At 34.4% G+C, this 14,606-nt stretch overlaps 1 protein-coding gene across 2 annotated transcripts in view; it reads left to right on the top strand.

Moving 5' to 3' along the window:
* Window positions 1–14,606, top strand: part of RPGRIP1L (RPGRIP1 like) — a 94,539-nt gene that overhangs the window by 25,837 nt on the left and 54,096 nt on the right. For both annotated transcript variants that reach the window (XM_068992477.1, XM_068992476.1), the window contains exons 9-13: window positions 4,376–4,515; window positions 9,417–9,523; window positions 9,754–9,804; window positions 10,473–10,652; window positions 11,198–11,315. In XM_068992477.1, coding sequence (XP_068848578.1) covers window positions 4,376–4,515; window positions 9,417–9,523; window positions 9,754–9,804; window positions 10,473–10,652; window positions 11,198–11,315 — 596 coding nt within the window. The remainder of the gene's footprint in view (window positions 1–4,375; window positions 4,516–9,416; window positions 9,524–9,753; window positions 9,805–10,472; window positions 10,653–11,197; window positions 11,316–14,606) is intronic.

Genomic DNA, 14,606 nt, shown 5'->3' with positions numbered 1-14,606 from the left:
TAATTTTATGTAAAGCATTTATTATCCTATTTTATCTGTCTGTATAGAATAATGCATTGGTTTATATTGACATATGCCTGTTTAGTAGTTGTATGTTTGAAATCTTAAAATTTTATTGTATAGATCACACAGTCACCATATTATATGGCAGAGAAAATAATGTTATCCCCATATCTTATAAATGAGGGAATTCAGACTCAAGAAAAATTAAGAAACCTGTACAGAGTCAGTTTCAGCATTGCTGAAACCCAAGTACAAGACTAGAATCCATTTCTTCTGAATCTGAAACTTGATTTTTTTCCCCTATGTTTATCTCTCTGATTTTAATTGCAGTGGAAAATTATATGTGCAAAATAGGAACATTCATGGAATAATAGAACTCTCACACATTTTGAAATTTTTATTAATTTATAAATATTTATCTTAACATCTTACAATTTCAAGTAATTTAGCATGATCTTAATACATGAATATAAGTGCCATTTGGTCATTACTTTTACATTTTCTACTCCCCTTCAATGTGAGAATTTACTGAATATACTTTCTCATAATAAAAAAACATTAAACTTTGTTGGGAATGATGCATAAATGAAATTTTAAGAAAGGCATGTTTTTCTCAGAGTTTATCATCATGAAATTTATCTTTCCATATTAGAAGGTGATCTAAGAGTGTAAATCTGACTTTGGAGGGTTTTACTTTAGTGTTTTGTGCTTAAGCAACCTTTTTTTCCCTGTCATATTAAAAACAGACTTCATTATGCTGCTTATACTTGAATTTTGTGTGAAGTGTGTAGAAGTAAATGGGTATAATGAGTGTCAAAACATTTGTGTCGAAAAAAAATGTCACTTAGGGACAAAATCCAGCAAGCACACATGATAGTAAATAGGACTATAAAATTCTCTTAATACAGATTTTTAAATATATAATGTGTTTTCAGAAGCATAGTTGAAAAAACTCTACAAAAATCAACATCCTCCCCAGGATTCTTTACAGCTCTTGGATTTCATGGCGGTGTTATTCATCATTGCCAATAAGTAAGGCTCATCACAAACTACATATATTCTGTTTGGTTAGTCATAGTGATAGCATGTTGTTAAGAGGAGAGCATTTGTTTGTTATTCAAAATTGGCTGGTTTTCAGTAGAAAAATGTGATGTGCAGATTGCATTCTCATCTTCCTTTTCAAATGGTATTTTGAATGTGTTTATTACTTGACATATGACATATTAGAGAATCATCTGGTAAGATAAAATCTTCATGCTAGTATTTGGTATGAGCCATTTTTAATATAACATGTTTGATACTTTGCCAAGCAATGAGTATAACTTTAAGAAATGTTCATTATAATTTTTTGCAATTAAATCTTTCAATTTGGTCAGAGAGAAAAGCTATACTATAATATAATAAAGCTGTGTCCCATTTTTGAAGTTAGTATATAGTTTTAGGGTAATGCAGCTGATGAATGCAATAGGCCCTCAACTATAATGTATATCAGTAACCTGAAAACAGTGAAATGGAGGTTTCACCCACCCTATGAAACCTCCCCACCTGCCCTTGTCCCTCGCCCCCAACACCATTCAATTCAGATTCAGCCAATTTGAGTTTTGAATCCAGAGACTGTCTTAAAGGTGATTTTAAGGTATTAACTCCTGAGAGACACTAATCCAGTGCATATTTAAAAGAAGAGTTGGTCCAGTTTCTGAAGATGATATTAACCATTTTAAGAATTGAATGATTCAAGTTTTTACAACGTGATGGTCATCTAATATCCAAAATTTAAGGGCACGCTGCTGACCGTCCATAGAGTCTCTGTGTTCTATTTCTGTAAATCAAACACCTGACCACCTATAATCTTCTAAGAAACATGGAAACTCATATGATCCTAAATGAGCACTTTGTGCTTCTCAGAAATCAAACTGGGTACATGGGGCAATCATTTTTCCTTTAGTAAGTGAAATATCCCCATGTTAATATGCATTTAATTTCCATTAGGCCTAACTAAGGTACCTATGGATTTCCTTATGGAGGATTAGAGCTTATTCTTCCCTCTCTCTCACATTAGGATGCCCTTGAACATTGGAATAAAAGGAATTCCTTCTGTAAGAAAAAAGACTTTAGGGTAGAGGTGAACTCTTCAGCTCTTTTTTTCTTAATCTTACCATGTTGTTGATCAAGGGTGTGTACCTACAGTATGCTGACCCATGACTGCCAGTGGACATGCCAGTGACCGCAGGAACCAATGGGCATTCCATTGCAGATGGATTGTTTATCACTGCAGCAACATAATGTAACAATGAAATGTGCACAAAGACCAACTATGATCCCTTCCTCAGTTGTCACTGTAGGCAATGTACAAAAACATTTTCATGAATAAAGGGTTCTCAAAGACTGTTCACATATGCAGATTTAATCATGTACACAGCCTCTACAAAGAAAATGGAGCCAGATGTGGTTTACCATTTATAGTTACACAGATGGCTCCAAGCATAGAGGAATACAGTAAATTCAAAAGGAATTCCTCATGAAACTCCAGTGGAATGTAATCCTAAATTTAGAGGGAAGATAGCAGTGGACTAAATTCAGAGTGACTTATGCTGATTTACACTAGTATTTTGTGGGTTTGGAAAAACCAGGCTGCTAAATTGTTCTTAATTTAAACACATACAGCTTCTGATGTTTCTGCCAGATTAACTGTTGGTGATCTTTTTGCTGGTACTAATGCTGTTGGAACACTACTGTTTCTAATTTTTAGTGGCTGATATAATGTATGGTTGTGCCTATTTCATCATGCTAATTTTTTTTCCGGGTAGTACATGTTTTTAATAATATAAAACACACACACCCATGCATACACACATAAACACTCACGTATATGCATATATGTGTATGTGTTTGGTATACATAATTTGACCAGACATGGTATAAAAAAATGAAAATGTAAGGGGATATTCTTTACTTCAGTATTTAAAGTACATATTTGGATTTCATTTAAACCTAGGTAACTCTACCTTTGATAAAATTAACATAAAACATTGATATATCAGATCCATGTATTTTTTTAAGGTTCCATATGTGAAATGAGAACACTGATAGAAGAAACAGATGTCATATTTAGAGAAACTTCTAGAATTCTATTTACTTTTAAGGTCATGTTATTTTAAATGCAATAAAAACATTCAAACTGTAAAATAAATACACAGTTTTTTGTTCTTTTGAAAGATATGCCTCCCAGAAAAGTATCTCTTTTTGGAATAAAACCTCAGACTAGCTGGGGGCAATATTTACGGCAATTTTCAGTAACAAGTTTCAGCAATTTTCAGTAACAAGTTTCTTTTCCATTTACTTCATCATCAGTTCAAAACCAGATTTAGTAAATTTCTGCTTCCTTCACTGGGTTTAAAAATAAGTAGAAGGGTCAAAGCTGCTGATAATTATTCCGTCATATCAAGGCTTAGAGATAATAGTTTTCTGCTGAAATACAGATCAAGATCAGTTTTTCCAAAACCTGGTTATCACCTGGGCAACTTTATAAAACTATGAATTCCTGGGCCCCAGGATCTGCATTTTTAACCTAGCACCAGTGTTTTAGGCCAGTGTTTGGAAACCAGTGACCTAAACAAATGTTTACTGTATACCTTCTGTATACTACTTGGTTATTTTGCACCTGATTCTTCCAATGTCCTGTGTCTGATCATTAATAGATTTTTATGATAGTTTAAACTGCTACTTTTATTAATGAATAATAATTCTATCTGTAACATTATTATCAAGGTGCTCTCATTGGGTTTTCACCCCAATCATGTGTAACAGTGTAAAACTGGTTGTTCTTAGCCTGCTGCTGTTTGCTTTTTAGGAAAAAAACTATATGATCACTGCTGTTTAGTATCAGTATCGCCATCATTTTGTGGCCAGTATTTTCTGGACATGTTTTTATCACAGACTCTTTAAAAGTTCAAACTCTAGAATTAACGATCAGGTGGAGAGTCCCTTTTCTCTGTTGAGAGGGTGCATTCGTGGGAGAGGATGGTTTTGTCTGAGGTCTACTGCTGAGGTTTGGAATTGTGGATTCCTTTGGACTATGTACAGTATCTGAATTCCTTTAGTAGTCCCACAAAAGCTGCACACTGCCAACTTTTCTGGCTTTAGAGCTCTAAATTAAGGCCAGTTCCTTTGCTCATCCCACAAACTCTTTCATGTTCCCTAACCGCAGCCTGAGAAAGGCGCCTTGGTTTCAACAGCAGCAGACCAGCATATGTTTACTTAATTCCTAAGACATGATGACAGTGGTCTCTGTGCCACTAAAAGCTTTTCTCTTTATTATTTTCGGTTGACGCTGATTTCCAAGCTTTCCCTGCCTGTCACGTGTGTCTTGCAGTGCCTTCAGTGCCGCCCATGAAGAGCAATGGAAGTTAAAGGAACAGCAGCTGAAAATACAGATTGCTCAACTTGAGACAGCCTTAAAATCCGATTTAACAGACAAAACTGAAATCCTTGACAGATTAAAAACTGAAAGAGGTACATATGAAATGACTACTGACTTACTCATTTCGGACATGCATGTTATTCGTCATTATTCACTGACTTGATAAGTACTCATTATGGTGCCTGTTGCTTTGCCAGGCACCTTGCTGCGTACTGGGGACACAGCCTGTATGAACAGTCATTCGCTTTTATGAGTTTAGTGATTGCTGCAAATTTCCCTTTACTCAGCTTAGCATACATGCCAAACAACTTAGTTTTCCTCAGAGTTACTCTTGTTCAGATTGTCTTTAGTTTGTTTAATTTTCCTAAATTTATTCAACTCAACAAGTGTTGATTGAGCACCAGTATGTGCTAGGCACTATTCTAAGTTCCAGGGATCCAGCAAGGAATAAAACAAAGAGCTAGTCCTCATGCAGCATAAATTTGAGAGGGAGAAACTGATAGTAATTAAATAAATATGCAGTACATCAGGTGGTGGCAAGTGCAAAGGGGGAAAAAAATGGCAGTGGAAGACAGCCGAGAAGGGCGGAAGTCTCTCTTGGCTGTTTTTGATCTGGCAGACAAGGAAGACCTCTCTAACAGAGAAATGTCGAATTCTACTCTGTGACAGAGAACTTAAATACAGAAGCCTTGTCAAGATGTCCCTGCTAAAATAATAATCATTAATAAGTTACACTTTATGAGTCCCAGATCTCACCCTTCTTGTCTCATAGAGTAAAATAATTTATAACTAAAGTAGATGTCTGCTCTACTATCTTATGCACACGTATACTCACAAATGCACAACCAGGAAAGTGAATTATTTGCTCCAAGTGTTGTATGTGTTTGCTCATCTGCTAGATAAACCCACTGATTAAAGTTGCTCCTTTTGAACATTTGCAATTCAGTTGCATGAGAACATTTAAATGTTTAATACAGACTCAGTTAAAAAAAAATTACATATCTAGGCAGTATTCTCTATATTGATTTAGATCACACTGCCATATTTTGTTAACTCTAAGAAAGATGTTTTTCCCATTTTAATATCTCTGAATTTGGGAAGCATCTTTTTAGCATCACTAAAAAGGTGATAACATTTTTTAAAATTATGATCTGATTTTTTTTTTAGCATTTTAAGAAGTCTGAAATTGGAGCACATCTTGTAATCAATGGGGTCTTAATCTCAATGAAATACATATGCAGTATTTATATTTACCAAGTGGTTAAATTCGATGGCAAATGGTTTCTGAATTTTTTTCTAGAAGATTGTGAGTAGAATAAAATGGTGACATGATTTCTGACTGGGTGGATATTTTAAAGTTTCTACGTCAGAGATATATAGTTCCTGATTTTAATGTGTAGCATTTTATACCTAACAGAGTGCTTTGTTTAGTAGTTGCTCATTAAAGTCTTCCACCAAAGTAGAAATTCTCTATATTTCCTCTCTTTTCGTTCTAAAGGAAAGAGAAATGAGATAAACCTTTCTCCTTTGCTTTCTGTTCTTCCCTAGATATCAAAATTTCCAAACTCTCATCTTTTCACATTTATATTGTTCTCTGGAAAGAAACTCTTAAGAGGATAGAATCTTAGTGGTCTTTTTTGTTGTTGTTAAGAAAACCTATTTATTGCTGTTGGATTAATTCTGGGGGTTCTTATAAATTCTTAAAACAACAATTGCTAAGTTATTTTAATGCAACTAGTGCATTCCTTATCTTTTTTTTTTTTTACTGGTTCTTAAGTCTTTTCAGATTTTTTAAATAATGAAAATAACTCATGTGCATTATTAAAAAAGAAGAGTCCAATAAACAAAAAAATTTCTTCTAAAAGTCACTCAATCCCACAACCCACAAAATAATCACTGTTATTTATATATGTCTTTCCAGAGTTGTTTCAGTATGTATACATGTAATTTAATGTGCTTTTTTTTTAAAGTACATGTATAAATCCACATCATTCATAATGACTGTCATAGTTTTCCATTGTGAGAATCTGCCATAGAGTTTAACAGCCGTCTATTGATGAATTTTTAAATAGCTTCAGCTTTTTCAAGTATCATGAACATCTTTCTGCACAGATCTTTACACATTTATCCAATTATTTGCTTAAGAAAAATTGCTAGAACCAAATCTTTTTTTAAATACAACTGTTATTTTAGTTATTTTTGTTTGAATACCTGAAATCTACAGTTCTACTAGTTTCAAGTTTTTGTTTCTTTGTGAAAATGTTCAGATAGATTATAAGAAAAATAATACAGCCTTTAAACAATTTTTTTCCACGAAATATTAAACCAAAAATTGAATTTTTCTAGTTAAGGAAATCTTTTAATATTTAGAAAATTCCTTTTTGTATTACAGATTTTGAAATTGTTTCGTTTTACTTAGAAGTCTCTTCACACATTTACTTTCTTGTGTATCAAGTGTTCTCTGCCAGAAGATGTTTCCCTGGCTTCTTGTAGTCATTCATCTAACTGGCAAATTATTTTTAGAGAATACTCACCTCTTTATTCAAGGTACAAATTAGTTTCAGATTGTGTGAATATGTGGGGGAAGGATATGTAAATGCAGTTTGCATTTGGTTAATGCTTAAATTAACTGCATGTGTTTAAGGGCCTGCTTTTGAAAGTTCCTTTCTATCTTTAGCTGAAATGCATAATTCAGCATAATACATATGGTTATATTGATCACAGCTGAAGATATTAGCACAAAGGAGCTCTGAAAATTGTTTAGTTGAATTGTTCTCTGCACTCTGCTTATTAATGGTGTGTTCGAAGAACATAATTTTAAAAAAGTGAAATGTTATCTCATTTGAATAAAATGCTGTTTAGTTTAACCAGCTTTTTGTCAAATCATAAGGTAAGGAGGTTATTTTTCATCTTGTACAGAGTGCTTTGATTTTTCTTACTATAATTCAGCAAGTCTATTTCCTCTTTGAACTATAACGTCTCCGTACTTTTAAAGTTCCAGGAGTTATATCCCCCAATAAACAGTTTAAGAAAGGAAAAATTTAGTAGATAATTCTACATAAAATTCTGTAGAGAGAAAGTTATTGTTACTCAGTAATACCTTCTCCCATTAATAAATTATTTTCACACTAATAAAGCCTTGGTTTTAAAAATAACCAGTGAAGTGGGGACGTGGTTGTTGAAACAAAAGTCAGTAAAGGAAGGAACATTTGAATAAGTTTATTTACAGCAGTAACATACACCCTGCTCTGAAAAGTTGAGAGACCAGAAAAACTAGAGCATAGAAGTAGTGGACACTGCATCTGGATGGAGCAGTCCGGATGGAGCAGTCATGTCCTTACACTTTAGGTCCCCCTCAGAACCCCTAAAAGTTTCACTGGCCAGAGAAGGAAATTACAGTATCCCTAGGACCTTAGTTTTACATCTTTCTCACTACATTTACCTTCTTTTTGTTACCTAATCTGGATTTTGTTTTAACCTAATCAACATCAAATAAAGGGTTTCACATTATTGTTTTACTCTCTAACCAAAAAAATTAATTGATCTCATAATAACTCACATTTATTATTAATCCTAATTTTTAGTTTACAGATAAATATTTGAGCTTTACCTTAAAATTTTTCAAGTATTGTTCACATTGGAAAATTCTTTCATTAAGTTCACCGAATAGTAGCAGTTTATACTCTAGGATAACCTTTTAAACCTTTCATCAATAAGAAAAATATTTACATATTTGATATTTAAATGGTTTTACATACCCTAGGGTAACTTTTCTTACTTCTTAATTTGCCAGAAATACATCATATTAAAAATTTCTAATTTAATCCATTTCTTAACTGTGTGATTTACAGTTTTTACTTTTATGTAGCATTTATGTCTTTGGAACACAAAGCTTTATGAAAGTCAAACATTTTTGTATAAAGTGCAATCAGTGTGCAAACGTATTCATGTAAGAAATTCTTGGCAAATATGTTGATTTCCCTTTTTTTTTTAAGAAAAGGAAACAAAAATGTACAACTTGAGTTGAGGATTTATGATAACCATAAATCTCTGTGAGCAGGATGAAATTAGTAGAGACACTTTGAATGACATGGTTTAGAGTCAGTCCACAGAGAGACAACAAAGGAGAATACTTGACCACCACAACGATCTCTAGTGAAGAATACACTTAAGAACATAGGACTGAAGGATAGATTTGTTAGCTAGCCATTATGCTTTTTTTTAAGTTAAGCATATTTAAGGCAAAGGGTAAAAATTTCGACTCTATGGATTTGCTGTCTTCTGTAGCTCTTCCCTATACCCCCAGCTTGTGGGTCCTGGTGAATGAGCACATAGGCAAGGGTAACCTATCTCCATCCCATAATGATAGCTCCGAGTCCATGTCCTAATTAATAGCATGAACTCAATAAATAAAGAATGCCCATGAATTGTTATTGATACTACCATGCACTGGTTGAGAATCCATTTCTCACACCTTAACAGAGTTATTAAAAAATGGGGTTGATGATAATTATGGATCCAAATTATTACCAGAAAAATTATCTTGTTTTAATTTAAAAAGACCTTATGTTAAATGGGGAAAAGCTAACTCAAGAAAGTCGATTTTAAAAACACGAAAAGACACAATTTTTTTTTTTTTGCATGCCTTTCAGGACCCTTAATAAGTAAGTAAAAGTCATAGATTTAGAAACATATTTTCTTGGGTATTTTAGATAGTATGTTCCTTTGAAGTCCCAGAGGCACAATTTCCTTATATTAATACTGTGAACCTCAGTCTTAAGTTTCTGATAAGCCAGTGAATCATATGGTGGACACATGATAGTGTGCGTTTCTTCCTCACTCCCCTGCTGCCTTTGTCTAAGGTGCTAGCTTAATTTCCTCTCTGGCCAGAACAATACTAGCTCAAGCTGGGTGTGTATCACAAATTAAGTTAAAATGTGTCTTCTACCTCTTTCTCACTTAACTTTCTAATTGTGTTGACTTTATTTTTAAGACCAAAATGAGAAAATCAGTCAAGAAAATAGACAACTCCAGTTACAGTACCTGGAACAAAAGCAACAACTTGATGAACTTAAAAACCACATGAAGTTTTACAACCAGGTGAACCATTTTCTTATTTAGGAAATGAACTCCAAATTTTTATCTAACTACTTTATATGTCAAGAAAACACTGTACCACAAAGCAACAGAATACAAATATACCACTTAGTTTATTAATCCATGGTATCTTGCAGCTTATGTTCCATGAAGCTACTCTGCGTAGTTGGAATATCTCTTGTACTTTCTACTAATATCTCATTGTGAGCTTTTACTTACTCTGTCTTTTGCAGGAGAGTGATATTAATGCTGATGAATTGAGTGAAGCTCTCCTGCTTATAAAGGTAACTTTCTAAACTTCACCATGAATTTCATGTCTACATATAAGTGTTTCAGCATAATGATGACCCTTATCTGCAGAATGAATTATTCAGGAAAGTGGTCAGGTGACATTTAGTTATAGCATATACATATTTCATAATGACATCAAAATCACATTAAAATAGACCTCAAAAACTCATGTTTAAAGCACTTTCTCCAACTGTAACAAACATTTCACTTTTATGTGCCCCGCTATAAAACTAATCAACAATTTTCTGTCCTATGAGACCTTGGTGCACCCTATTATCTTAAGTAAAATATTGAATTATACATGTCACCAGAAGATATTTTCCAGTTCTAGAATATTCTGATATTTATAAGAAGACACAAGAAAATACATTTCTTTTCTTTTAGGTCATCACAGTGTAGATTTTAATCACATGAAGAAATAGAAATAAATGTACTTGATTTTTTTTTTTTTTGCATCCTGGAGTAATAAACTTTTTCTGTTTCTCTGTAATTGTTCCAAATATCTATCCAAATATTGTATTCTATATCAGGACTGCTTTGTTCCTAATGGAAAATGAAAATCTATCTGTTTTCAGTTAATGATTTCTTGCTATATCTGTGTTAATTCACAATTACATTTTAGAAACTCTTGTTTTGGTAATAAAACATGTTTTTGTTTTAGGCTCAAAAATCACAAAAAAATGGAGACCTTTCATTTTTAGAAAAAGTAGACAGTAAAATTAATAAAGATCTAGAACGGTCCATGAAAGAGCTTCAAGCAACTCATGCAGAAACAGTGCAAGAACTTGAAAAGACAAGAAACATGTTAATTATGCAACATAAAATTAATAAAGATTATCAGGTACTGTAATGCACTAAATCCAGAAGATAGGGTTCCTATAATATTCTACTGATGATTTGAATTTTAAAGCAGTATCATCTACTATCATCTATTATAATCTATTGTCATGTGTTACCACATGCTGGGAATTTAGCCTTGTAACTGGATACTTAGACTAAAGAGTTCTAAAACAAATAATTCTTAAGTCCTTGGTTTTAGAGAGCGAACTGTGGCGATGAACTCCCCCTTTACTAGTGTTAGCACACTCTGCAGCTGAGTTATAGTTTCTCCTGAGATCCTACCACAGCCATGTTTATATTAGCTTTTAACTAATGGGAATATCACTCCTTAAAAGGAATCCAGAGTTGTGTGGATTTCACTCCTGATTAATGAACATCGTCAAGCATAATTTTCTAAACTGTAAGCTCTTTGAAGTCAGGAAACAATGGTTTACAGCTCCTGGTATCCCCGGGATCTAAAAACTGCTTAAATCATAGTTGCTTTAAAAAATTTTTTTAATGGAACAGATCCTAAGTAATGAAGCTTGTTATCTGTATTTTATTTAGATGGAAGTTGAGGCAGTGACCCAGAAGATGGAAAATCTGCAGCAAGATTATGAACTTAAAGTGGAACAGTATGTTCATCTTCTTGATATCCGGGCTGCACGCATCCAGAAACTAGAAGGTACAATGTGCACAGTTCTTTGTCCATGGTAACTAGAGGAATGGATTTTTACAACAGTTGAAAATGTCACCCAAGTATACACTCACAATTTCTTTTTGCTCTTTTTTTCCCCCCCCAATTTATTAACGATAATAGTAATTTACCAGAAAGGCTGATTTTATCTGATACTTCTCTACTCAAGAATTCCCTACTGCTTTTTTAATTTGGTGTCACAGGCAAGATTTCAGAGTACTTCATAAAGTACCACAGACTAAATTTAAGCACCTCATTTCTAATTTCTCAGGCCTCTCAGCCAAACAAGTCTGCTGCTTGCTCTTGGTCAGATTCATCTCACTGGCCCACCACCACGCCTTTGTCTGCTCCACCTGAACCTCCTTTCTTCTCTGACTCCAAAATATAACCCTTCCCCACTTTGAAATCTAACTCAGTGCATGCCTGTGTCGGGAAGCTGGCTCCCATTACTCCTAGCCACCCCTCTCCTTGAAATCCCCCCACAGGGGTTTGTAGACTTTAGCAAGTAAGAAAATAACATGGGGAACTTGTTTCATAGGTAGCTTCCTGGGTCCTACTCCTAGAGATCCTGGAGCCTGTGATTCTGTATATTTAGAAATAATTCCAAGCAATTCAGATACAGGGGTAAGACTATACTTTGAAAAAGACTACCTCAGCACTTACCACTTTTGCTCACACATACTCAAGGGACATGGATTTGGGTGGACTCTGGGAGTTGGTGATGGACAGGGAGGCCTGGCATGCTGCAGTTCATGGGGTTGCAAACAGTGGGACACAACTGAACAACTGAACTGAACTGTACTTAAAAAATAAGTTTGGAGATTGTATTATGTAAGTGTTCTTCACCATTGCAGTTTTGCATATTCTCTATGACTACAGTATATAAATTCTCCAGTGATAAATACTTCGTCTCTCTTTCATGTTCTCTGCCATGCAGCACTAAAACTCGGTGATCTATGCCAACAGTAATTTTGCACTCTTAAAGATCACTGAGAATCCAAAAGGCATGAGTTTATATGGGTTATACTTAAGATATTTATCATATTAGAAATTAAAAATGAGAATTTTAAAAATATTTGTCATGCTAAAATAATAATAATAAACCCATTACATATTTAACATAAATTACAGTATTTATTTTTTAAAAGCTGCATTTTTCATATCAAGAAAACAGTGAGACGAGTGACACCGTTTTAAACTTTTTAAATTGTTTAACATTTTTGCAAGTCTTTTTAGTGTCTGTCTTAATAGAAAACAGCTGGGTTTTTATATCTGCTTCTGCAGTCAATCGGTTATGATATCACACATCCTGTAGATTCTGGGAAACCCTATTATATATTTGTAAGAGAATAAGAATGAGAAAGGCAAATAACATCTTAGTATTATTTTAAAAATAGTTTTAACCTCACAGACCTCCAGAACAGCCTCAGGAACCCTCAAGGGTTCCCAGACCACTCTCTGAGAACCACTGCTCTAAGTAGAAGAATTCAATAAATAATCTATCTGACTGAACAGGGTTTCTGAAAGTCAAAGAGCACGTGTACCTTTTATTTCAAGTAGTACTCAATAAAAATTTGCTTAATGAAATTTTCATGAATAACAGGAAGGTCATATAGTTTGAGATTTTCATTCCTTTCAAGTGTCACTAAGTCTTTAGCAATATATTTTATTTGTTTCCTAAATTCTTTGATTAATTCCATAAACATGCTCATGTTCCTAACATATCCAAAGTGCTAGGCAGTGAGAATACAAATAGGAAGAAAGCTCAAACTAGCAAGATGTCAACAAGTAAGTAGACACACTTTACTGTGAAGAGTGTGAAGTTAGGAAAGTGAAAAAGCTACCTAGGAAACATTAAGGAGAGAATGCCTGTTTATATCTGAAGATTCAGGGATGACTCTACACAGTGGGAGTCTTTAGTAAGGACAGAATTCACCACTAATAAAAGCAGTGAAAGGCGTTCCAGGCAGTAGATGAGGCAGGTAAAAATGCCCTAAATGTGAAGCACCACCATTGATTTGAGAAACTGCATATGATTTCATCAGTTTGGAACTCAGGATTGGTAAAGGAGGAAAACCTGGAAATAAAACTGGAAAAAACCAAATGCTGAAGGCTGTGTTTGCCACCTGAATGAGTTTGAACCTTATTAACCCAGAGAAGCACCAAGGAATCTTCCGGTAGGAAGTAGTACACAAAACCACATTTTGGAGACTATGCTATAGGTATTGGGAAGAATGAGTAAAATGTGAAGGAATGAAGAAGTTGGGCTCCATTAATAATCTAGGTAATAAGCACTCTGGGTGTAAGTAAGGTAGCATCAATGGAGATGGAGAAGACAGGGACAGATTTGCTAAAGACTTAAGGAATATTTTTGAATAGCAGTGGCCCTACAGATGTGGGGAGCCCAAAGACAAAGAGCAACCTAGGGTGACTCCATGGTATCCAGCTTAGGCACCTGGATGTAGGCTAACAACATTCACTTGGAATTCAAAGTCCAGAAATAACTAGAAGAGAATATGATGAGTCATTCTCCTTTCAGTGTATTAAGTTTGATGTGCCTAGAGAGTATCTAGACAGAGGGCTCAGCAAGCCACTTAATGTGTGAGTCTGTTATTTAGGAAAAAAATCTCAATTAAAAAATTGAGTCTTCAGTATATTGATAGTAACAAGTTATAAAAGGGGATGGGATTACTAATTAATAGAAAGATGCAAATAAAAACTATAATGAGGTACCACCTCACACCAGTCAAAAGAGCCATCATCCGAAAGTCTACAAACAACAGGGCTTCCCTGGTCCAGTGGTTAAGACTCTGTGCTCCCAATGCAGGGGCTCAAATTCAATCCCTGGTCAAGGAACTAGATCCCACATGCTGCAGCTGAAGATCTGCATGCCACAACTAAGACCTCATGCAGCCAGATAAATAAAAAAAAAATTTTTTTAAGTCTACAAATAACAAATATTGGAGAGGGTGTAGAGAAAAAGGAATCCTCCCACACTATTGGTGGGAATTATAAGTTGGTGCATCCACTATGGAAAACAGTATGAAGGTTCCTCAGGAAACTAAAAACAGAATCACCATATGATCCAGCAGTCCCACGCCTGGGCATAAACACAGACTGAATTATGATTCAAAAAGATATATGCACCCCTATGCTCACAGTATTACTGTTCACAGTAGCCAAACCATGGAAACCACCTAAATGTCCATCAGCAGAGGAGCGGATAGAGAAGATGCAGTGCATAGATACAATGGTGTACTGCCCAGTCATAAATGGACA

This window comes from Capricornis sumatraensis, chromosome 20 (genome assembly GCF_032405125.1).
Source record: "Capricornis sumatraensis isolate serow.1 chromosome 20, serow.2, whole genome shotgun sequence".
NCBI classification, from domain to species: Eukaryota; Metazoa; Chordata; class Mammalia; order Artiodactyla; family Bovidae; genus Capricornis; species Capricornis sumatraensis.
This window is presented reverse-complemented; position numbering and strand designations above follow the sequence as displayed.